Below are 26,677 nucleotides of genomic sequence, written 5' to 3' on the forward strand. Positions count from 1 at the left end.
TCAGTGGCTTCTAACCATATCAATATCACAGATTGTGCCTATATCTACTTTGCATGATCATCATGGGACTAAGAAGGTTTATCCACCATATTTCCTAATTTTTCTACCTTTTTTCTACACTCATGTACATTGTAGAGACTGTTGAGTACACTATATATATGTTAATTTTACATACATTTTTAAATTGAACTTGACTTCTGACAAAAATAACACACACCAGGTTTCAGAGATCACTGTGAAGATGTGGAAGTGTGGAGTGTATGGGTTCAGAACATTCTTCTGCAGCAGGTGGATTAAAGAACAAAGGATCTAAACAGACCTTTCATGACTTAAACTGCTCATAATAAAGGCTTCATTTGGACACTTGACATCAGTTTGCATCAAAACAGTTCACAACAAAAATTACTTCAATGTATGTATAATTGTAAATGCATGTTTGACAGATTAACAACAGATACTTAAAGCAACACTGTGGAACTTTTGCTCTCGGGGTCTCCCTAAAGTCAAGAAATACAGGGGTTGGACAAAATAATGGAAACACCTTAAAAAATCAACAAAATATAATTTAATATGGTGTAGGTCCGCCTTTTGCGGCGATTACAGCCTCAATTCTCCGAGGTATTGATTCATACAACTTGTGAATTGTTTCCAAAGGAATTTTAAGCCATTCTTCAGTTAGAATACCCTCCAACTCTTTTAGAGACGATGGCGGTGGAAATCGACGTCTTACTTGAATCTCTAAAACTGACCATAAATGCTCAATAATGTTGAGGTCTGGGGACTGTGCCGGCCATACGAGATGCTCAACTTCATTAGAATGTTCCTCATGCCATTCTTTAACAATTCTAGCTGTATGGATTGGGGCATTATCATCTTGAGGTGAAGGTGTTTCCATTATTTTGTCCAACCCCTGTAGTATTGTCTGATGGAGGCCATGGACATGGTCATGGCTCAGAGGGTGAAGCAGGTAGAGCGGGTTGTCCAATAACCGAAGGGTTGGTGGTTTGAATCCCGCTCTTTCCCAGTCATGTCAAGGCAAAACACTTCACCCACCTTGCCTCCAGTGTCACTCACACTCACTCTCTTCCACTGGTGTATGAACGCATGTGAATGTTCAGTGGTGGTCGGAGGGGACTGTTTGGCGCAAATTGGCAGCCATGCTTCCATCAGCCTGCCCCAGGGCATCTGTGGCTACAAATGTAGTTTACCACCACCAGAGTGTGAATGTGAGAGCAAATGAATAATGGATCAATAATTTAAAAACGCTTTGGGCGCCTTGAAAAGTGCTATAGAAATCTAATCCATTATTATTATTATTACTGTCGTAAAATCCATATCTCTGTTATACTGAAGCGTTTGTTGACTAGACATTGACTGAGGCAAGACAATTCATGTGCGTTCAACCATATCTTCAGGCCAGGTAAAGTAGCCTTACAGCATTTTATACAAACATTATTGTTTTATTTTTAAAAATATCAAAATCGAAAAAAATGACAAATGAACAGATCTATATAACGGCCTGTAACCAATTGCTCATTGTAGGAACGGATAACACATAAACTGAAGGCTTTGATTTCAGTAACACGACCTGAAACATAGTAAGCTTAAATACAGAAGATTTTATTGAAGAATTAATTCTTACTAGTCCAACAGTAACTCCACCAGGTCTCTACTGATCTGACATTCCTCCTCTTTCAGCTCACATCAGCCAGTGAAAGCTGGGCCAATATTCACCCTAGTCTGGCCTCCTATTTTATCACTTTCACGTTGTTTTTTTCTTTGTCTCTTCAGACAACACCCTGACCCTTTTTGCTTTTCTTGTTGCTTCAGCCATGACCGTTAGGCTATTTGAAGCTTTCCTTCACTTGTAACTTTGTTTACCTGCCTCGTCTTCTGAAAGTGGAGGTGGGATGTGACGTATGCCGTAAAGCAGTCCAATGTTGTAGTTCTTATTTTGTAGGGGTTACAACCCGAAACCAGAAGTTGTATAGTGGCAGTGGAGGCAATAAAAGCACTCTGGAGCAATGACAAAAGTGTAATTGAACCTATTATGAGTTTTTGTACCACCAAAATGGCCTTGAAAATATAGTTTGCATGCTGAAAAACTTCATAGTGTTGCTTTAAATTGGTTTGACAAAGCTGGTATCACAGTATTATAAACTATTTTCACTTCACAATCCTCCATATTATTTTTGTACTTCACCAAACATGCTCAGAGTGTGTGTGACGGACTGCAGTTTGACAAATAAGAGTGAATGGTTGAACATGAATGATTTTTTTATATATAGATGGAGTTACAGAAATGCATATTATACAGCTCTATGCATGTTTTAGTTTTTATTAATGTCTGCTTTTTTAATGATACCACCAACCTGCAACCTGGCACATTACATCCCTCCTGTTTAAGGTTAATGTATATTGTGCATTGTCCCTGTCTAAATAAATAAATAAAATACAAATATATTTAGCAAACACTGAATTATCAAACATAAACACCAACATAATTAGTGTCAGTTTAGTCTGACAACAGCTTGTACATTTTGGTTTGTGAGAATAACAAATATGGACAGATTTATTCAGGACATTTTAGATAATTCACACCATTTTATTACTTTAATAACTACTTTATACTTAATCTGATAAGATTCATATTAAACCCTTTTATTTTGAATTAAAATCTATATCATGTATTCATATTGTTTTCTTTTACACATTTAATATTTGTAATTAAAATATAAATACATTTTACAGTTAAACCATAGTGTTTGAAAGAAATGTGCTTCTATGAATATATTTGCCTTTTAATGAAAAAGCAAAGTTAAAGTTGAAATCACCTTATTTTCACTCATCAAACTTTTGCCTCAAGGATACCGGGGTCAAACATGTTGTCAGTCTATGGCAAAATAAAGCAAAATAAATGAATAAAATATATTTAAAAAAAATACATACATGTACATAAATAAATAAATCCAGATTATTAGTGTATTATATAGCAGTATGTTTAGTTTTTTGACCTTACTGTGTTAACTCTGTTAACGGCCTGTGGTTGAAGTGAGGGCCCCGGGGCCTGTTGGCCCCCGAGGAGCCCCGAAAAGGTGCCCTTCTGTTTATCATGAAAGGGTCGATCTGTCAACATGACCTGATCAAATAACTATTACACATGTTGGCAGCTGCATGGCTGTGTGAGTACTAGTGTGTGCTAACATGTGTGTATCTGGGCATTCGTCCTCTTTTTTTGTGCAACTGAATGATTTTTGTTCGGGCACCTAGTAGCTTGTTGTGAAATTTCACCCCTTGTTCCATTTGTTGGACACGTGCATGTTCATGTGTTGTTGTTCAATGGAATGTGTTAATCAAAACAGGTTGCAGTTTGATAACAGTTTGGATCTACTTTTTCTCCAAACGTGTCAATTCCTCTTAAATTTCACCGTATTTTGTAAAATGAGACACAGTGACTTGAGAATCAGCTCTTACTTTCTATTATTCATAATCTTCCACAATTATGCAACTGTTCTTTTTTTTAACATTTATTAGAACAAATTCCTTGACATACAGTTCAGTGTCATACATATTGAACAATTCTTGTCTTTTACATATTTTTTTCCATTCATACACATACAGGGTGGGGAAGCAAAATTTACAATATTTTGAGGCAGGGATTGAAAGACAGTGTATGACCAATTAGTTTATTGAAAGTCATGAGAATTTATTTGCCACAAGAAAATTTACATCATAGAAAATGTTTTTATTCTATGTGTCCTCCTTCTTTCTCAATAACTGCCTTCACACGCTTCCTGAAACTTGCGCAAGTGTTCCTCAAATATTCGGGTGACAACTTCTCCCATTCTTCTTTAATAGTATCTTCCAGACTTTCTCGTAATAGTTTTGCTCATAGTCATTCTCTTCTTTACATTATAAACAGTCTTTATGGACACTCCAACTATTTTTGAAATCTCCTTTGGTGTGATGAGTGCATTCAGCAAATCACACACTCTTTGACGTTTGCTTTCCTAATTACTCATATGGGCAAAAGTTTCTGAAAAGGTATGGATAATAGTGTTAGGTAAGATTATGACATCAATATATGTTTGGTTTCAAAACAATTGACGTAGTGCCTGCTGAGAAAAAACAACTAAATGTTCATTGTAAATTTTGCTTCCCCACCCTGTATGTGCAGGAAAAAGAATGAGGGAAAGAGAAAACAAATAAAACAAACAAAAAACACCCCTCCACAGGTCAGCAGCATATTTTCTTTGCCAGGTAGACCATCTTTCCAAGTAAATCTCCATCTGAAGTCGCAGGCTTGCAGTTATATTTTTCATACAATCTACAGTTCTCAGTCTTTGGATCCACTGGTCCACAGTGGGTGGATGGGGTTTAAGCCAGTTTATAGTAATAATTTTATGAGTTAGTAATACCAGAACTCTAAGCATATATATAGTTTTATTTCTCAATCCCTCTAGATGTACATTCCCTAGAATTATCTGGTGTGGTTCAAATGATGTGTTCAAATCTAAAATTTCTTGTATTTCCTTCTGAATTTTGTCCCAATGAACTCTTAGATCAGGGCAGTCCCAAAAAATATCTGAGAAATCCCCGATTAGTATGTGACTGTTCTGCACTGAAATATTTATGAGCTACTTGTGAAGAGCAGGCCTAGAGGAGGAGCAAGAGGGAGGAGATGAGTTTATCAGTTATCAGTTATATCACCCCCACCCCATCTATAGTGACTGTAGTTCACTGTTTGGCCCACCATGACCAGCATCTTGGGTCTTAACCTACCTACTTACCACAAAATCCCAAATACTTCCTCCTGAACCGCCCCCCCGTCCCGAACAGCCTAGAAATGTACAAATGGACAGATGATGCAGCACAACCTCTCTTTCCCAAAGGCCTTTACTCATGTTCCTCCAGCCCACTATAAGAGCTTCCACTGCAGCTGTCTCCAACCCTGGTCCTCCAGATGCTGTCTCCAGTCCCTGTCACTGTCCAGCAGTCAGCAGTCTGTCCTGGTCAGTCCTCAGCCGTCCAGATGTCCACCTGCAGGACCTCTCCTCACGCAGATCTCAATCCCATCATCCTTGTAGCCAGTGCACCCTTCTGCAGCACCGTCCATCCAGCATGTCCATGTGGGCCCCAGAAGGGTTACATTTGGGCTGCATATAAGGGTCCCATGTGGATTTGTCCGCAGTTTTCATGGTTGCCCCACATGTTTTTGCCCATATCAGAATCAAAATCAGAATCTCTTTATCGTCATTGTACCAAGTACAGCAAAATTGAGGCAAAGCTCTCAGGTTCAGTGTAAGAATTTAGAGACAGACAACAAATATCAGTAAAACAACAACAAATATCAGCAAAAGGCACAGTTATTTATATTAAAAAATAAAAAGTATTGCAAACTAAGATATTTGGAAAACATAGAATTTAAGTAGTGCAAATAACATGAGAAGTAGTGCAAATGACATGAAAGATAAATATTGTGAGACAAATAGTGTGGAGAATAAATAATATGAGATATTCAGGTCTCTGATTCTGATTCTGATATGGGCAAACACATGTGGGGCCACCATGGAAACTGCAGACAAACCCAAATGGGACCCTTATATGCAGCCCAAATGTAACCCTTCTGGGGCCCACATGGACATGCTGGCTGGGCGTCCATCCAGGAGTCCACTCTCACAGCCACTGGTTCCATCCTCATCACTGGCCATCCATCAGGCTGTCCTCCATAGGAGCCTGTCTGTCTTGCTGGCCTGTAAGGGCTTCCTTAAACCTTCCTGTCCCTGACTCTGGCCTCCAGGTGGTTCTCCAGCTATTGCACCACGTCTGCTTGGTCATCAGCCATGCCTGGGGGCTCATCTTGACCCACTCATCCCTACATATCTCAGTTGACATCTATAGACTCTTTATGGAACCTGAAAATTAGGGTTATTGAGGTCAGAGAAGCAATTACAGGAGTGATTTGGTCAGATCCACTCTTTTTCAGATCCAGAACCTGACAACCTTTTACTATTAAAGGTCAAAACAAAATCTTAAAGGAGTGATATTTTGCATTTTTTAAATGGAATTATACCTTTTAAAACATTTCCCTGTGGTCTACATAAACTGTAAATGCTATACCTACAGGGTGTGGAAGCAAAATTTACAATGAACATTTAGTTGTTTTTTCTCAGCAGGCACTACGTCAATTGTTTTGAAACCAAACATATATTGATGTCATAATCATACCTAACACTATTATCCATACCTTTTCAGAAACTTTTGCCCATATGAGTAATCAGGAAAGCAAACGTCAAAGAGTGTGTGATTTGCTGAATGCACTCATCACACCAAAGGAGATTTCAAAAATAGTTGGAGTGTCCATAAAGACTGTTTATAATGTAAAGAAGAGAATGACTATGAGCAAAACTATTACGAGAAAGTCTGGAAGATACTATTAAAGAAGAATGGGAGAAGTTGTCACCCGAATATTTGAGGAACACTTGCGCAAGTTTCAGGAAGTGTGTGAAGGCAGTTATTGAGAAAGAAGGAGGACACATAGAATAAAAACATTTTCTATGATGTAAATTTTCTTGTGGCAAATAAATTCTCATGACTTTCAATAAACTAATTGGTCATACACTGTCTTTCAATCCCTGCCTCAAAATATTGTAAATTTTGCTTCCCCACCCTGTATGTCTGAATTCTTCATTAATTGAACTCCACATGCCCATCTTCAATCCTATTTTGGAGTAACGACACCAGAAAGGAGCGCTGGCCCTTTAAATCCAAATGAGCCACTTCACACCCCACCCCCTCCAGGTTGTTGACCGTGCTGCTCTGTCCTGTTCAGCCACTTGTGTTCATTAATACAACCAACAACTGAACATTTTAGGTAATCAGCTTGAAGTTTGGACATATTTTCAGTTTTTACTACAACCGCTGCTGCTGACAAACAATTATGGCGTATTCTGAGAAATGTTAGTCGGAAGTCTTGACCTTATATGTGCAAATGTCGTGATATAACTAGTTATACAGTGGTGCGCAAAAATATTAGAACACTTGTCAGATCTTAAGAAACTGGTGGTTTATTTGTTCCCAGAGCCTGAATTTCACTTTTTTGCCATTGCAAAAGGTAAAGGCAAAGGTACTGAGAATATTTCACCTACAAATTTATCAGTCCAGTCCTTTTTTTTTTTTTTTTACATTTTACTCTAATATTTAGTGTGCCCCGCCCCCCTTGGCAACAATCACAGCAGCACATCTTTCTGGCATTGTGTCGATGTATTTTCTGAGAGTTTCAATCCCAATGTCATTCCACGCTCTCAGAAGCTCATTCCAGAGAGTTTCCTTAGAGTTTCCTTAGATTGTTGCCAAGTGGAGCCACACTAAATATTAGAGTAAAATGTAAAAAAAGGACTGGACTGATAAATTTGTAGGTGAAGTATGATCAGTACCTTTGCCTTAACTTTTGCAATTGTAAAAAAAAAAATGAAATTCAGGCTCTGGGAACGAATAAACCACCAGTTTCTTAAAATTTGACAAGTGTCCTAATATTTTTGCACACCTTTGTAAAATGTAACAAATTAAGCAGGAATTGAAACGGGTTGTAGAAATTTACTCAGTTTTTGCCAGAATGAATATAAAGGTAGCTTTGCAGCACCTGGAGGGTTCAAATTCAAACTTCTTGAACTGTTAGAGTCCAAATACACAAATAAATATACCAAAGACAAATTAAAGTGGGTTTAGCAAAATATGAACCCTTTAACAGTACATGGTCAAATGTCATTCTCTCTAGTAAATATTGTACACATGCAAATAGTACTGACACAAAGATTTTTGAATTTTCCTATTATGTGTAATTGTTAGAGAAGTATATTTTATTCTTTTTCTCCAAAAAATAGAAATGTTTTACAAATGTGTGGCTTTTTAAAATTATTTAAACAAGACCAGAAACTTAGATTAAGCAATCCTATTCCCTCTGTATTCACAGAAAACTCTTCTGGTTTTTTGTGCGGGTTTTTTTGCCTCGTATTTGTTAGCCATCTTCTCTTATATCATTGAATTATCCCCACAAAAGTCCACAACAGGAACCAGTGAAAACATTTAAAGAAGTCATAGTCACTTTTGTTTCTTCAGGGTTTTGGAGGACAAAATCGCATAAAACTGTATGATTTTTGATTTTTTTTTTTTTTGGTCCAGATCTGTGTAAATGTAAAATTTCAACTGGATTTGAGGATGTTTTTCACCATAAAGTATTTCATGGTTGCAGGTGCCTGGAAAATCCTGCAAAAAAAGTTCAGTTTGAGGGTATTACACATCCACATTTGGGGTGAAGGTGGTGTCAAAAACAGGAGGGCAGACTGCCTGCATGTGGTCTTGCCATACAAGTGGAGGTCATGATTCTGGCCAAGTGAAGAGCAATGACACAACACCACACACAAAGGCAAATTTGTTTTCACAATCTGTGCCCTGACTTTCAAAACATCCCACACTTTATGGGAAACATCCAAATACTTTTATACTAAGATATCAAAGTAAGTGTAATAGGTCAGTATCTGTAGTGTCAAAATAATGAATCTATTCACTTTTAGCTGACACTGATTGCAGTGAATTGACTTTAATTTAATCTAATTAAATTTTTTGGAATAAAATTTTAATTAATTCATAAAGACCCAAAATGATCTAAAATTATTAATACCTGTTGATCCACTAATCCTATCAATATATGTAAATAATTGGTGTAAAATGCAGTTTGTCGTCATTTCATGGTCATCAGATATGACCTGTTTGGACGTTCAGAGGCTCCGTAGTGAACATGGAAACACCGTCATCTTCTACAACATTGATTCACCAGTAAAACCCATGGAGTTTGACAAATGGCAGTGGATGGACACACTTGGTTTATGTTCAGTCAGGGATTTGACAGAAAAGTCACTTTTTCATCAGTTTTCTCCATTTCTGATATACTAATCCTCAACTATTTTCTGAGCTTTTATGAACATCTACATGAGCAGTGAATTAAATATTGGAAAACACCTGATTTTTATTGTAAACACACAAAATACAGAGGATAATATTATAATAAATGGTGATAAATCACTTAAGAAAAGTTAAATATTGAAAAAAAACTATTTTGAAACTGCCACATAGGTAGCACTGGGTGTTTATGGGTTAAAAAAAACATTCCAGACGATAAGACTATCTTATCCTGACACATTCACACATACAGATATGAACACAGTGTCTCAGACTGTTCAGATATGAGAGACACTGTCAGTGCAGATGAAAAGTATGCACCCCCTTGTATGTTTTTTCTCTTTTTTTGCTTCTATGAATCATAATATATTATTGTTGCTATAACTGGGCTTTTTTAAAAGAATTCCAAAAAAAAAAAAGCCATTAATGCTAAACAGAAGTAATATTTTTCAAAAGTAATTTTGATTAATTAAAAGTACGTAATATAAAATAAGTGATGGTATAAATATTCAACCCCTTGAAAGTGACTGACCTGATTTAACAGGGGTCCAGTCAGTTGGTGCCTGTAGTCTGATAACTAATAGAATGGAGACCACATGAGTGTATTGAATGTGTCTCAGTGATTACATAAAGACGACTGTCTGGAGGGCCCAGTCACTAGTTGATCAGTATTTACAACTACAATTACACCATGAACACCATGGGTCACAAAGTACTACATGGCCTTTCACCTCAGTATTTCACAGATATGCTCATCATTACACACCAAAACACTTCGGTCAACAGGCACTGGCAATTTACTCATCCCTCACACCGGATCTGCGAAAGGGGAGGCAACTTTTAGTGTATATGCCCCACAAAAATGGTACATCCTGCCTGATACGGTGAGACATGCCACATCAGCAGCCATTTTTAAAGACAGATGGAAAACGTATCTTTTTTCGACAGCATTCTGTTGAGTTGTGTGTGTGCATGTTTGCATATGTGCATGTGTGGTTGTGTGGGTATGTGTGCATGTGTGAGTTTAAGTGTCTGTACATATGATTGTTTACTTGCACTTGCACTCTTTTTTTATGATTGTTTATTACTGTAGCTATATTATATACGTGTTGTGAAGCACACTGAGTCTGCCTTGTACATGAAATGCACTTCATAAATAAAACTGAATTGAACTGAATTGAATTAAATTGAATCGAACTGAACTAAATTGAACTGAACTGAATTGAGGGCGACACAGTGGTGGATAGCACTCGTGCCTCACACCAAGAAGGTCCTGGGTTCGATTCAAACACCAGTCGATGGGTGGGACCATTCTGTGTGGAGGTTTTTCTGTGTCTCCGGGTTCTCCGGCTTCCTCCCATCATCCAAAGACAAGACATGTTTGATCTAAATTTCCCATAGGTGTGAATGTGAGTGAGAGTGATTGGTTGTTTGTCTCTATATGTCACCCCTGTAATGAACTGGCAACATGTCCAGGGTGTACCCTGCCTTTGCCCATAAGAAGCTGGAATAGGCTCCAAGCGACCCCCATGACCCATTCAGAAAATGAATGAGTTGAATTGAATTGATTTGAACAGTAGAAGCTGCTCAGAGAGTTTACTGAAAAGTAAAAATCAGGAGATAGGTATAAAAATTATTGTCACTGAATATCCACTACAGATAAATCCATCTTGAAGAAATGGAAGGAATAAAATCTGTCCTAGGAAATGAACGAGACTATTGATGGAAGTCACCCATTAATTGGTGAAAGAAAAAACGAAGACACTGTTGATGAAATATGTGCTTTGTTTTATTGTAATGTACATTTTCCACCATTTTCCCCAGTTTATCTTGTCTTTTTGTATATGTTAAACTACTCAAAAAAAAAAAAACAAGAAAAAAAAAAAGAATTGGTCACATTACATCAGCACAAACAAATAACATCTGAAGTTTTTTTTTTGACAGGCACATCTTTTATCTTTTAATTCTTCACCATTTGACAAGATGGGGTACTTATATTTTCATTATAAAATACATGTACTGTATGTACTGTTCTCAATAATCACACCCAGTACTTGGTGTCCTCAAATCTTCACCAGTTCATCAGATGTTTCTGTGGTGAATCAGTAGTGCAAAAACACTTCTTCCCTCTTTGCCTAATATCACACAGTGTACACATGCTGTGTGTTGACTGTCATGTAAGGCCTTGATGTGTTTGTACCCTAGGCCTCCTCAACAACTAACACAGATCCAATATTGCCATCTTGTTTGGCTTCTTCACAAGTGCTGAACTCAAAGCCTTTGATGGAAAGATAGAGCACACAAAAACACTGCCAAGTGTTATAACACAGGCTGGAGTAACTTTCCCTCTGTTTCTCAATCACACTCTTTGCTTTGGAAAGCTGCCAAGTGTCATTCACCTGAAATGTGTGTAGAGATGAACTCAAAACAAGTGTCATGTGGTGCTTTTGTGGGTACGGGAATAAGAATAAGGGGTTTTTGGAAGATCACAGACATTTTAGTGAGCTCAGACAGAAAAAAAATGTAAAAGTGTTGATTTATTGTTTCCTGAATTTGTGTTGACTGTATTCATGCTGAAAGCAAAAACACAATATGCAAACCAGAGAAACCAAAAGATTTTAAAATGCTTTCAAATATTTTTTTTCTGTGATACTAAATAAGGTAATATAGGGCAGTTTTTGTTGTTTCAGTTGCAGCAGCAGCTCTCTGTCCTGCTGAGGGAGTTGTTGACGGTTCTGCATCTGCTGCTGCTTAAATCTATCAGCACACATGTGTCATACAGTAGGTTTACAGTAGTGGGTGGAAGTGTTTTCACAAAGCCTATAAAACACTTGGAGGGGTTGTGTCTTGTTTTGTCCAAATATTAGAAAATCCAGAAAAACAGAGACTGTCTACAAAGTTGGATTAAAATCAAAATATTCCCTTAAGAAATGTGTATAACCTTTCTTTAAATAATAAATCAGTAATTTATTTCAATTGAAGAAAAGCCCTTTAACTGGCCAATAACTGAGAAAACACAGCAATTAGTGATGGCAAAAACAGTTAATTCTGTAAATAACAAAAACCTAAGGTTATTACACTGAGAATATATGTAATCAGAAGAGATAACAGCAAAAACAATCAATACAACAGTTAAAACCAATTGAAATCTAAAAAAAATAAAAAATAGAAAAATAAAAAATGGTCTGAATTGGCTAAAACAAGAACAATTATTTGTAAAAATCTGTCCAAATATAAATTATTATTATTATTATTAATATTAAAAATCTAAATTGCTCTCAAGATGTAATTGATGCATCATTTTTCTCCAGCTGTTTGATGTTACAGGTGCACAGTTCAATTAAAAACAGGTGGCATATGCAGTATAGGAAATATAGTAATATGGAATGAACAAGAGTCACAACTGGGTCTGAGTAAAGGATTTGCAACCTTGTCACAGATGAAGGTGGTCATGCTATGTCTTATAAATTAGAATTCTAAAATGTACAAGAAGATGACAAGTTATAATATGACAGAGAATATTCAACACCATAAACTAGTGCCTAAAAATGGAAAGTTCATTATTGCATCTGTCAAAATTAAACAAATGTTACTTCAGTGACCAATGTTTGTGTCACCTCTTGATTCTCTCAAACTAAATTTATCCAAGAAATAAAAGAATCAAACATCTAACCCATGTCCCTGGTTTTGTGTAATATCAAATGTGATTGCTGCCTGCTCAAAACAAAACAAAACAAAACAAATCTGTATAGGTGTTGAATTGTATTTAAGACCTAATATCTGAGCATGTGTACATGAATACTCAAGCATTCATCTCATGAAACAACTAAGTAAACAATGACTCTTCAGATTACAACCTCACTGTCATAAATCACTGTTAATGTGTCACAAAATACCTCCAAAACAACCCTACGAGTAACAGGACACATATTATTACATTTTTATAAAACTTTTCTTGTTTCGAGCAAAAAAAAAAAAAAAACTGCCAGTGGGTAAGCAAAATGTGCTGGGATTCTTAAAACTAGCATGTAAATCTAATCACTTGAAACTAGAAAAAAAATCCAATATATCAAATAACACTGTTATGTAACAAATGTTTACTTAAAGTGAGTGTTCTGTTTTCTTGTTAGTGCTGATTTAAAGATTTTTTTTGCTGAGTTTAAAAATGTATATCAGTCCTCAGAGATGAGAAAAAAATTCTTTGTATTTCTTCATAAAACATAAAATAAGTGACTTGGTCATAAGTTGAGGACCAGAAGTTTCCTATTTTTCCTATTTTATTGAAACAGTTGCAACAGACTGAATTTCAACAGCACCCAGTCATCATGTTCCTCTGCTGGAATTTCATACAAACCACTGTTATGCACGGTTGTCTATTAAGTTGGAATTATTTTGTTTTCAGACACATTCCTCATCTTATTCATATTTATCAGTAATCACCTTTGACTGGGGGAAATGATCCTAGTTACACGTTATCTATCAAGAATAAATCACAGTGTCACTATCATTTCATGAGACAAGACAAAAATATTTTCTTCCAACTTTATGGACAACAGTGTATGTTGTTATTGGTGAATATACCTCAAAATAAGATGAAATGTCATACTGAGAAAAAGTTAGATATATTTCCTTGAAATAAGATTGATTTTCCAGTACAAAACTTGTATGTCAAGGATACTTTACTTTTCAGTCAATAAATAAGAACAATGTTCAAGAAACAAGGCTTTTTTTAAATTTTCTTGAAAATCTTTTGCTGTTTCCAGAATTGTTGATCAATCAATCAATCAATCAATCAATCGATCAATCAATCAAATTTTATTTGTATAGCGCCAAATCATAACAAAAGTTATCTCATGACACTTTACATATAGAGTTGGTCAAAAGTAGACTCAGACTCAGAATCCTCCAGGAGCTACACATCCAACCACTGCTTTTGTACCATTTTCTATTTTTAAAAAAAGTTATGCACTGGTATTTGTAACTATGTTGAACAAATGTTTAACGATATATTATTATTATTATTATTATTATTATTATTATTATTATTATTATTATTATAGTAATACAGCACCTTTTCTGTGAAAACCTGATATTTTCCTATATTAAAATCACTGATCAAGTAGATGTTCACAAAATCTCAGAGAAAATCCAAAGGTTATTACAATCAAAACACAGAAAACTGCAGAAAAACTTTTTCACCAAAATATATCATTACCTGAACATAAAAACTACAACTTACAACCACTGTCATTTGTCAAACTACCTGGGTTTTACTGGTGACTAAATGTTGCAGAAGACAGTAGTGTTTCCATGTTGACTACAGAGATGATGGAGGAATCCAAAAAAGACACATGTGACACCACTGAAAAACTGAATGTAATCTGAATTATTTCAGTGTACTGTTCAGATTTGTAAATCAAAGTTATTAAACCTTTTCGATCAGTAGATGGTTTTGAGCCTTTCAGGGTTAATGGTTTGTCCATTAAACCATGTCCATGTTTATATATATTAAGTATTTAGATATTAAGTATAATATGTATAAGATACATATCACTTTTTAATTCCTAATGTGTCTTGCTCTGTTTGCCTCTATTTAAAACTTTTTCCTGGTACAGTTTGGCCATACATTACACGAGAACTGAGGAAAAACTACTTTCACTCCATTTCTTCATTCAGATAAACCTACATTCATGTAGATGTGTGAAATTAAATCCCACTGTTGTGAAAGTCCCACCTATCTGCCTACAGTTTAAAAGAGAAATGGATGTAAAATCTGAATATGATTTAAAAAGTAACATTTAGTCAAAAATTGAATGAACTGAATTAGTAAGAGGAGGAGTATTTTGTCGCCTCCCAGTGGTGATGTCAATGAAGACACCGTAGTAAAGGTATTTTTTCATCATATCAAGTCAAAGCAGTTGTATTACTGTAATATGATCAGAAATGTGCCAGAGGGCTGATCCATATCAACCATCAACTTACCCTGGTGTAAGTCTGTGAAGATGATGGTTACAAATACAGTCACTGAGATTTAAGACTGCAGATGTGTGACTGGTGTTGTGTGTGTGTTAATGATCACTCCAGTTTCCTTTTAGTGGTGACCAGGTGAATGAATGCAGCGTAGACCACATCATGATTTGTGTCTAGGAACCAGACGAGTAAATCTGTCCAATTGGTCTGACACCAAAGCCATGTATCTAACAACAGGTTGGTCTGGTGTAGTCTGACATGATGATGAATCTGAGAATCCTCTGGTCAAGCTTTGGCTTTTTGCTCCAATATGAGCAGAGTTCTCTTTCCTGTAGATCTTTCCTGTAGATGTGTGACAAGATTTTCTGTCTCTCAAAAGGACATATTTGTCATTTATGACCCTAATGCTTTACATGGATCTTCTCACTTTTTGACCTTCACTTAATCCAAATCAGTTTTGATTTTCCATCACCACAGATCTTAATTATAACTCAACTGGTCATGGACTGTCAGTGGTGTGCCATGATTTTCAAAGCTCAAAAATACAGTATGTTCCTGTGAGCGTGGTCCATCATCACTTAAACATGGGCTAGTGGATTTTATAATTGTCAAATTATAACAAAAAAAAAAAAAAAAAAAAACTAAAAAAAAAGACCTAATTAACAACTGCACATGAAGACTGCATTGAAAAGACACATGTATTCTCATATTTCCAACAGGGTTTGCGAGTTTAATTTATCAACTGGCTCTGCATCCTAGGTGTCATTGCTCTGATAATCTGTAGTTTCATCCAGCTGCATAGAGATGCATTCTGGTCTGTGGGGATAATAACAACTGTTAGAAATTTTAAAAATAAATAAATAAATAAATAAAAACATGAACCAGGAGGGTTCTGACTAATCTGGGACCTCTTATTCATCTGACAATACCAGGCTGTAACCAGTCTTAATTTAATGCAAATAAGACTAAGATATATATAAACAGAGTTGATTTCAAATAATAATCTTTAGAATGAGCTATAATAGCACACTGTATATCCTGTGAACTCTGTCCTACAGGTCTAGACTTCTATCATTTATCGAACAGCACTTCACTTTTATTTAGAGAATGGCGCCCCCTGCTGTTTGTCACTTACAGCACAAGATAATCATGTCCTATCTTGTCAGAAAGTGGACTGCAGTACCATAACTTTGTGGGAGGCACATGATGTACTGAAACAATACTACAACTGCGCAAAAACACTGTGGAGTGGTTTTATTTAATGTGTGTTTTCATGTCAAACAATTACATGTGACAGGTACCACTTGAAATAAAATCACAGCAGTTGAAAATCATCCTCAAAAAAACTAAACAGTGAAATATTCCTAAGTCACTGAATCCTGGTTCAGTTTTCTTATGTCATGCTTAAACCGTCTGAGTATACAAATAGTGCACTAAAGAGATCTTGCTCCTTATTCTAACTGAGGCTTAGTGTGTTTCATTTTTGTTCATTTATGAAATGTGAATGAATGAGTGTTTTTGACATAAAGCTTAAAAACAGTGTTTTTAGTTCAGTGTTCTCTATTCATAAACTTAAACCAACAAGCTGATCAGGGTATGTAACAACCCATTATGTAAAAACAACACATTATATAAGAACTTCACAAAACATCACATTTTCAACTTCATTATGTAAAATACAGATGCATTTTATAAGAACCTGCCACATTTTGTAGCAAACAACTTCTGTGTCAATGTAACAGATGTTAAATTAGACTGATGTTGTAGATAACTCTGATACAGTTTTGGTCTACATATTCACATACATTAAAGGAGTGACAAGTTCTTCCAGTTATTTTCAACATCATTAACTAAACTATGACAGTGTTTTGACAACTCTCCCCAAAAAGACATACAGGGGTTGGACAAAATAATGGAAACACCTTAAAAAATCAATAAAATATAATTTAATATGGTGTAGGTCCGCCTTTTGCAGCAATTACAGCCTCAATTCTCCGAGGTATTGATTCATACAACTTGTGAATTGTTTCCAAAGGAATTTTAAGCCATTCTTCAGTTAGAATACCCTCCAACTCTTTTAGAGACGATGGCGGTGGAAATCGACGTCTTACTTGAATCTCTAAAACTGACCATAAATGCTCAATAATGTTGAGGTCTGGGGACTGTGCCGGCCATACGAGATGCTCAACTTCATTAGAATGTTCCTCATGCCATTCTTTAACAATTCCAGCTGTATGGATTGGGGCATTATCATCTTGAGGTGAAGTTGTTTCCATTATTTTGTCCAACCCCTGTAAGCTTATCCAAGATGCACCATCTACAGTTACAGTAACCACTATAATATGTAATGTTTTATTAGAAAACACAAGGCAATGCATTACATAATGTGTTTAGGTTGTTTACTATTAAAAATATGGCAGGTTACAGATGACCTGAGAAGGTATTTTCCCAAGTTACAGCCCAATGCAGCATTGTCACAATGTACTGTTCGGATTACTTCAGGCCTACATGTATTTTTCCATTTTTAAAATAGTGACTCTGGCCAGTGTTACCATCCAATGGGCAGCCTCTGATTTTGTATGTGTGACAATGAGGTTGAAGCCTGCTTTCTCGTACAGGGCCACAGCTGCCCTCTGGGTGCAGCTGGTCTCCAGGACCACTTTGGAAAAGCCTCGCTCCTTACCATGGTCCAGAACAGTTTGAGTCAAACGGAGACCCAGGCCGATCCGTCGGCAAGTTGGTGAGATGATCATTCTGAACAGTTCCCCAAATCTTTCTTGACCATTTTGTTGGGCCACTACGGCCACCATCCCTAATATCTGGGGCCTACCATCAACCTCCACTTCAGCCACCCAGAAACAGTCATCCGGTCTGCTCAGAAAGTTCCCAGGGATGTCCTGCATCTCTGTCTGGATTCTCCTCCTGACGTAGCCAGAATAGATCTCATGACAGCTGTAGTACACGCTACCTGCCCACACTCCTGGTAAGACCACAGCTCCTAAAAGGGAGCCGAGGAGATAACCAGCCACACACAGAGCCATGGTGATGACGAGGTAGAGAGGACTGGTCATGGCGTTGTAAAAACAAGGACCGATATGCTCCTTAATGCCGATGCTGAACAGGTTCAGCACTGGGTCCTTATCTGAGGGACGGTACTGTCGGATCACCACCTGCATGGCTACAAACACCTGAAACAAAATTAAAAACATGTCACATGTCATCCATTTCAATACTGGAAATTAGGTACAGTCACAGAAGGCTCAAACATCACATACCTTTGACTGTAAGATTTGCAATATTGCTGCTTTCAACTTACAATGTGTGAATACTTACCTAATGACGTAAATTATCATTAGAACATGAAGAAAAGTTCATAACATATCATTGTATTATATTGCTGAGATATGTAGACAACATGGCCCATGCTGGTCTGTCTTTTAATACTACTTTGCAAAACTAGAGAGAGCCATTGTAACGTCGACTCAGCCCAGCACAGCAAAGAACTGGATTTAGGCTGGATTAAAACAAGTACAATAAATGCAGTTTGGCATTGCAGCCACCCACCTCTGATGTCAATATTAAACATTTCAAATATTACACAAAAAAACAAACACATAACCAACAGAAATTTACAGAACAATTCAAGTCAGTTTAGGTTTAGATCTGTTAACTTGAGATGGGCATTTTTCACTGATACTTCAGAGGTTGAAAAATCAATCAGATCACAGATAAGATACTAAAATAATCATCATATCCATTTAATTCTGTAAGTATCAGGTCTGTCTGTCTATATTTATATCTATGTATGTAACTCAAAATCTACAAGATACTTTGACAATTAACTGTTTTGTTTTTTTTTTGTTTTTTGTTTTTTAACATAGAATAGGTCTCTTTTCCCTCCTCTAATTCAGAGTTTAAATTTTTTAAAGCATCCTTCACTGATAAAACAGTGAAGAATAAAAAATACAAAATGATATCATCTCTTTACAAACATTTAATGGGGAAGAGAGGTTTGAACACTTTGGATGTGAAACAGAAATGGGAAAAAGAACTAGGAATATGTGTCTCAGAGGAGGAATGGATCAATATCTGGAGAACTCAACAGTCAACCACTTCTTCAAGAACATGGAGGGAACATTGCTGGAAAAATATAATTCAATTTTTCATAACTCCTAAAATTACAGCTAAATATATGTCCAGAGTTCAACCTTGTTGGAGAGAATGTGGAGATATCAATGTAAATCATGCATGTGTTTGCTGGTCATGTCCTAAACTTGCATCATTCTGGGACATTGTATATTCAACAATTGTTAAGATATTGGGTTATGCAATTCCTAAAACATGTTTGGTGATGTATTTTGGATGTATTATTGGTAATAATGTAAGAAAAAATGATAGATATTTGTTTAAAATACTATTAGCAGTATGTAAAAAGGCTATTACTGAAAAATGGTGCAGATTAGAACCACCTACAAGTAACGACTGGATACAAACTGTAAATGGAATATTTGAGATGGAGATTCTGACCCATAGACTGAAGACTCAAGAAGAACAGTGTCATGATAAATGGAAGAAATGGACAATTTTCACTTCAACGTCACACTACTAAAAATAATTGTTAGTCACAAGGTTTATTATAGTCAATGTATCCCATATGTCCCCTATGTTTGTCTTGCTTTGTAATGTACAGAAAATAAACAATAAAAATAAAGTTTTAAAAAAAAGAACAGTGAAGGACGCTTTTGGATGGTTTTTTTTGGCAATTTTCTAAGAAATTAATGAATTAATTTTATTGCTCACACCTGCTGCATGACACTAAGACATCACCGTGCGTCACATGTCAATATCTTGCTGTCTTTTGGCTCATCATCTGATCTAGAACTGAGAGCATATTTTCATTTCTAAATCTCTACTGTGGATAAAATAAATAATCAATATGACAGACTTGACACTGAAATCACTTCCACTCCAGCAGCTGATGTAAATGGATTCTAAATCGTGGGTTTATGTTTTAAGGGTTGGGGAACTTGTAAGTAACATGCTGGTTTCTTTTTAACCCTTTCATGCATGAATTATATGAACCTTAGTCAAGATGTTTTTCCTAAGTGTTTTTATTCCTTTTTAGACATAAAAAAAACAATGCGATCGATTTTTTACAAAAAGTTACAAAAATGTCCACTCAGCTGGACACCATGTATTTAATTTTTGAAGCATAGAAACATGTATTTAAAACCTAATATCAGAAAATTACATGGAAAACTATGCAATGAAAACATTTGTAATACTGCTGATCAGGTGTTTTCTCACATTTGAACATATTCTAATACTAGTTATTATTCACTGCATGGAGATAATATGCAAAAAAAACCAAAAAAACAAAAACCTTTTTGTTTAAAAAAAATAGCTGTTAATTACAGTCTAATATCAATTAGCAATTGATTTACACTAAAACATGTCACTGCAGATCAAGAACAGCAAAGTTACGGTTACACATTTATTAGACCACCACCTAATGTAAGGTTTATCCCACAGTCACCCTAAATTAACAGCACTGGTAATAATCAAAGTATTTTTTTCTGTTTCTGTAATGATTAATACACCAGTATGTAAAAGCTCTTTAATCAAAGTGATATTTTTAATGCTGTGATATAATTACTTTTTACTGTTTTACAAAAAAAATACCCAGAAAGAAAGAGTAAAGCAAATTGTTTTTTGTTGATTAACCCCTTGATGCATGAATTATGAGAACCTTAGTCAAGTTGTTTTTTTTTTCCTGAGTGTTTTTATTCTTCTTTGGGCATGAAAAAACAAATGTGATTGAAATTTTTGTAATGAACTTATTTTTTATGGAGTAACAAAAATGTCAACTCGGCTGGACACCATGCATTTAATATTTTGAAGCAAAGGAACATGTATTTAAAACACAATAATGGAAAGTGATACACTGAGTGAAAACTATGAAATAAAAACATTTTTAATGCAGCTAATCTGATATTTTGTCATGTTTTAGCATACTCTAATAGCAGTTATTACTCACTTTATGGAGATAATATGCAAAAAAAAAAAAAAAAAAAAACTTTTAAGAAAACTGTTAATTACAGTCTGATAACAACTAGCAATTGATTGACACTCAAACATGTTACTGCAGATCAGGTTGATCAACAACAGCAAACTTACAGTAATTGTATCAATTGCACTGTATGAGATGATGCATAAGTGTCCACTGTGTTGGCTGATATGCAACTAAAACAACAAAACCCATGAATATACAAGAGAACAGCTGTAGAATAACTGTCCACTAGAGTGACCACTAGGCATGAAAGGGTTAATCACAACATAAAGGGATGAGGGTCTGCACACTCATGTCCTATTGTGACTACATTTACGCATTTAATTAGTTGTCCTAACTTCATTATCAAGTCACGTGACACTACCATTGTCTTTATTTAAGGCCTCTTTGTTTTACTTACATTTCCTACTACTCGTCAAGTTAGAGGATTAAACAGTAAACTACACATTCTTCAGAAATGTGCAGTATTTCACTTTCTACGTGTTTTCGGTGCTAGTCTTCGTAGCCTTCACATTACAGCAGTCTGAAACCTGCTTGAAGTTAATGCTAAAGTTCAACTCTACCCAGACAACAGCTAGCTAGTTAGGTGCACTCGAACCAAAACCATCTGTGAAACTTCACCCCAATGCAAACTGGACTAAAATAATCTCCTACGATGTGGAAATGAGGGAAAATAAATCTTACTCTGCAAACTTGTAAAGGTCCCGGATGACAAGTGAAGCAGGCTGTCTGCGGTTCCGTGTCTAGTGTGAACTAACATGAAGACTTAACCAGCTAAAACCAGTTACCTTTTACTGGAAAGTAGTGATATAACATGACGGCGACATACATGTGAGTGTCAAAGTCTTCCTTTTTATATAGGGTCAAGTACTGCTGGAGTAATGATAACGCCAGACTCTTTGAACGGTCCCTGAACGTTACATGAGTAGTAGAAGTATTAGTAGTTTTTTTTGTTTGTTTGTTTTTGTTTTTAAACTTTATTGATAATTAACGAGTACAGAGATGCAACATTTTACAGAAATGAGCATCACATATAAATTCAAGTACTGATACAAACAATAAGCAGGTAAATTATTAAACAGTTTGAGGGTAAGTTCACATTTGCGATTTTTTTTTTAACTTTATTGATAATTAGCAAGTACAAAGATGCAACATTTCACAGAAATAAGCATCACATATAAATTCAAGTATTGATACAAACAATAAGCAGGTAAATTATCAGTTTGAGGGTAAGTTCACGTTTGCGATTTTTAAACAAAAAAAAAAAACTTTATTGGTAATTAACAAGTACAAAGATGCAACATTTCACAGAAATAGGCATCACATATAAATTCAAGTATTGATACAAACAATAAGCAGGTACATTATCAAACAGTTTGAGGATAAGTTCACATCTGCGATTTAAAAAAAAAAAAAAACTTTATTGAAATTAACAAGTACAGAAATGCAACATTTCACAGAAATAAGCATCACATATAAATTCATCTATTGATACAAACAATAAGCAGGTACATTATCAAACAGTTTGAGGATAAGTTCACATTAGCGATTTAAAAAAAAAAAAAAACAACTTTATTGGTACTTAACAAGTAGCTACAAAGATGCAACATTTCACAGAAATAAGCATCCCATATAGATTCAAGTATTGATACAAACAATAAGCAGGTAAATTATCAAACAGTTTGAGGGTAAATTCACATTTGCGATTTTTTTTTTTTTTTTTTTTTTTTTTTTTTTGCTGAGGCTAATGTTTCATAATACATTTTTAATTCTTTAATGAAGATATTTTTATTAAGGAGGGATCTGGAGAACTTTGCCTGTTGAATATGATATTTGCCCATCAATATGATTAGATTAACCCTTTCACGCATAGTGTTCACTCCAGTGGACAGTTATTCTACAGCTGTTCTCTTGTATATTTACAGGTTTTGTTGTTTTAGTTGCATAATCAGCCAACACATTGGACACTTATGGACCATCCAATACACTGACATTCATACCATTACTGTAACTTCGCTGTTCTTGATAAACCTGATCTGCAGTGATATGTTTGAATGTAAATCAATTGTTAATTGTTAGATTGTAATTTTTTAAAAAACAAAGTTTTTTTTTTTTGCATATTATCTCCATGGATTAGGAAGATTATTACTGTTACTAATTATTTAAGGTGAAGGGGTGGGATTTTATAAGTTATGCTTCTCCTCACTCTTTTTCGAATATGTATTATATGTCTTATTTTAAATGCTTTGTTTATTTACTTTTTTCTTTTTTGACATTCATATTCAAAATAAATACATCAACCAATCAAATCAATCAATCAAGTGAGTTATAACTAGTATTAGAGTATGTTAAAACGTGAGAAACCATCAGGTTTAGCAGCATTAAAAATGTTTTTATGTCATTGTTTTTATATCACTTTCTAATATTGGGTTTTTAATACATGTTTCTGTGCTTCAAGAATAAAATGCATGGTGTAGCCAAGTGGGTATTTTTGTAAATCCATGAAAAAAAAAAAACAAAACTCAATTGCATTGTTTTTTCATGCCTAATGAGGAATAAAAACACTCAAGAAAAGATTTTGACAAAGGTTCTAATAATTCATGCATGAAAGGGTTAATTAAGAAAATTAAAGGTTTATCAGAGCATTCAAATTTAGTTCATTTCCCTTGGAGATATTGAGATATGTTTGTTTGGTTTTGTTAAAAAATACTTTCTCCAGTTCCCTCCAAAACTTGTTAGAAGAGGCACAGTCATAAAATATGTGCAAAATTGTTTCTGTCTCATTCTTACAGAAGGTACAGTTTGCATCAATGTCAGCAAATCTTGAGAGGAAGAAATTGCAGGGGTAAGTGTTATGTAAAACCTTAAAATGAATTTGTCTGATTTTATTGGAGATACAAAATTGAAAGAGATTAAGCCAGTTTATATTATTAAACTTTGATTCCAAATGGATTATCATTTAGGTGAGATTTCGTGGGTGTTTTGGAGCTGTTTCCTTATATGCTTGTTTATCTGTTATAGTAATACCATTCACAGGGGCAACTGTCAAATGACATCTCATCAGTTCGATAATGCTAGAAGGAATATCTCTTATAACCCACACAAATTCTTTATATGTAATTGGGAAGTTATTTTTTCTCATAAATTCCTCATAACAATTAAGATTCCCATCATTATTAAACAACTCTGTTATAAAGATAATGTAGAAGTATTAGTGGTAGAATACCCCCAGGTTGACAAACAGGGTCATGTTTACGCTTATTTTACGCATCCTTCAACATCATAGACTATTATGCGTAATATTTACACCAATCCTCTACTCAAAATATTCATACATCCATTACAGTTTGTTAGGAATCAGGTGACACACAGCGGATCATAGGCTATTTATTCAGCCATATTAGACCAGAGCTGCTATCTAAATGAATATTAGTATGCATCTGAAATCACACAGCACATAAAAGCATGCACAGAGGTAGTCAACAACCCCAGGCGCAAACAAACCGAAAAGAAATACTCACGCACCAATTAATTCTTTGTCTGTACTGGAGTCCACAGGTAAAAAGAGCTGTACAGCGATCTCACTGGCCAAACCAGAAAACTGCAGTTTCCCATTCCCAAATGCTGCGATGAACTGGACCAAAAAGCCTTTATAGGTCCCTCTAATTTACCACCCTCCTAGGTAAAAGAATGAGCGTTCTGGAATAAGAAAATGAAAATGCACATTGGATAATTTATTAATAATTTTATTTATGAGTCAAATAATGCAGCCATATTCTTAAAATGAAAAAGCATTTGTTCAAATGCATTTTAATTTAGATTATGGTAACTAATCGTTTCTATATAATACAGCCACATTCTTAAAATGAAAAAGCATTTTTGCTAATGCATTTGAATTTTCAAATTTTAGATTTCAAATTGAATTTTGGTAACTATTTGCTGGGGCAGATTTTTAAAATTAAATCTTAAATGTCTTTTTCATTTTAATTAAGTTAAATAATGAGCAGTCTTGAATGAGAAAATGAAAATGTAGACTGGATGATTGAATACTCATTTTATTTATAAGTCAAATAATGCAGCCGCATTCTTAAAATGAAAAAGTATTTTTGTTAATGCATCTGAATTTTAGAATTTTAGATCTCAAATTGAATTTTGGTAACTATTTGCTGGCGCATGTTTTGAAAATTAAATCTCAAATGTGTTTTTCTTTTTCTTTTTAATGAAATTAAAGAATGAGCAGTCTTGAATAAAAAATGAAAATGTACATTGGATAATTTATTAATAATTTTGTTCATGAGTCAAATAATGCAGCCATATTCTTAAAATTAAAAAGCATTTCTTCAAATGCATTTTAATTTAGATTATGGTAACTAATCACTTCCATACCTAGGACCCTCAACCTAAAACATCAAATTATTATATGTCAACATTTTTTCTGGTTTTTGATTCTGCATAAATTTCTGAAACCACTTCAGCTCTGCTCAAAACTACCAAAAGTTCAACCATTTTCAGAACTGTAACCCTTGAAATATCAGTTCTAATACATGATGTCATGGTTGTTATCATGAAAAACACAAAAAGTTAAATAGGTTTATGGTTCATGGTTTTCCTTGTTTGTCTCTCCAAGGAGACATTTGGTTCGGAGCAAGGACCGCCTGCATATGTAAATACAAACAATGCAATCATTTTTTCATATAATGAATAGTGTGGGTGTCATTGCTGGTGACTAGAGTCTTAGGTATGTCAAAAAGTAGCAATAACATTGATTTCATTACATTAGTATTTTTATGTGGTGTCTTAAGTTTAAAGCTTTAATATTTTGGCATCCTCTAGGGACGCTTGAGCTGAAGATGTACTGGAAAAAAAAAAAAAAAAAAAATCTGCTGGAATATCATCTTCAGATCAATTGGGGTTTTTTTTTGTTTGTTTGTTTTTTTTAAATAAATCTCTTAAACCACTTCAGTGCTCCTCAAAACTCCAAAAAATTAAATAATTTTCAAAATGTTAACCCTTTAAATGCCGGTTTGAATACATAATTTCACTTCACTTTTGTTATTTATGAAACAAAAACACAAAAATGAGACATTTCTTACATAATGATTACTGGGGATGTGGGGCATTGCTGATGATTAGACTCTTGGATATGTCAAAAAGTAGCAACAGGGTAGATTTCATTGGTTTACTTTTTTTTATATATATATATATGAGATTGAAAAATGTGCTTTCAGTTTAGTTGAATGAGGCATTTTTTCACCATGATGGTCCTGCACTGCACAAAACTGTCAATGAAATGATATCAGTGTTACTATTAATCTTTGATATGTCCAAGACTCTGATATGAAACAATGCCACACCCCTTCACCGTGTAATATAGGTAAACTGTCTCATTTTTAAGTGTTTGTTTGTTTGTTTGTTTGTTTGTTTGTTTGTTTGTTTGTTTGTTTGTTTGTTTGTTTTAATGAGTGGCATCATGTATTCAAACTGGAATCTAAAGGGCTAAAATCCTGAAAATGACATTTAGTAGTTTAGAGCAAAGCTGGTTTAAGAGAGGTTTAAGAGATTTATGCAGAAAAAAAAAACAGAAAAATTATTGATATATAATGATTTTATAGCAGTATTTTGGATGTCCATTTTTCAATGAATGTTAACACTTTTGAGGATTGCGCTATGATTGTATTA

The 26,677-nt window shown here is 34.8% G+C and overlaps 1 protein-coding gene and 1 long non-coding RNA gene across 2 annotated transcripts; both read right to left on the bottom strand.

Moving 5' to 3' along the window:
- Nucleotides 1-1,817: 1,817 nt before the first annotated feature.
- LOC115419104 (uncharacterized) lies at nt 1,818-17,012 on the bottom strand. Its single transcript, XR_003935402.1, has 3 exons — nt 17,002-17,012; nt 8,568-8,573; nt 1,818-1,948 (listed from the first exon to the last, which is right to left on the bottom strand). It is a non-coding gene; the product is annotated as an uncharacterized LOC115419104 (long non-coding RNA).
- A 216-nt stretch (nt 17,013-17,228) lies between these two features.
- nat8l2 (N-acetyltransferase 8-like 2) lies at nt 17,229-21,857 on the bottom strand. Its single transcript, XM_030133724.1, has 2 exons — nt 21,683-21,857; nt 17,229-18,116 (listed from the first exon to the last, which is right to left on the bottom strand). Exon 2 carries the CDS (start codon nt 18,102-18,104, stop codon nt 17,433-17,435), a length of 672 nt encoding a protein of 223 aa, XP_029989584.1. The 5' UTR covers nt 18,105-18,116; nt 21,683-21,857; the 3' UTR covers nt 17,229-17,432.
- Nucleotides 21,858-26,677: the final 4,820 nt, after the last annotated feature.

Source organism: Sphaeramia orbicularis, chromosome 5 (assembly GCF_902148855.1).
Source record: "Sphaeramia orbicularis chromosome 5, fSphaOr1.1, whole genome shotgun sequence".
NCBI lineage: Eukaryota > Metazoa > Chordata > Actinopteri > Kurtiformes > Apogonidae > Sphaeramia > Sphaeramia orbicularis.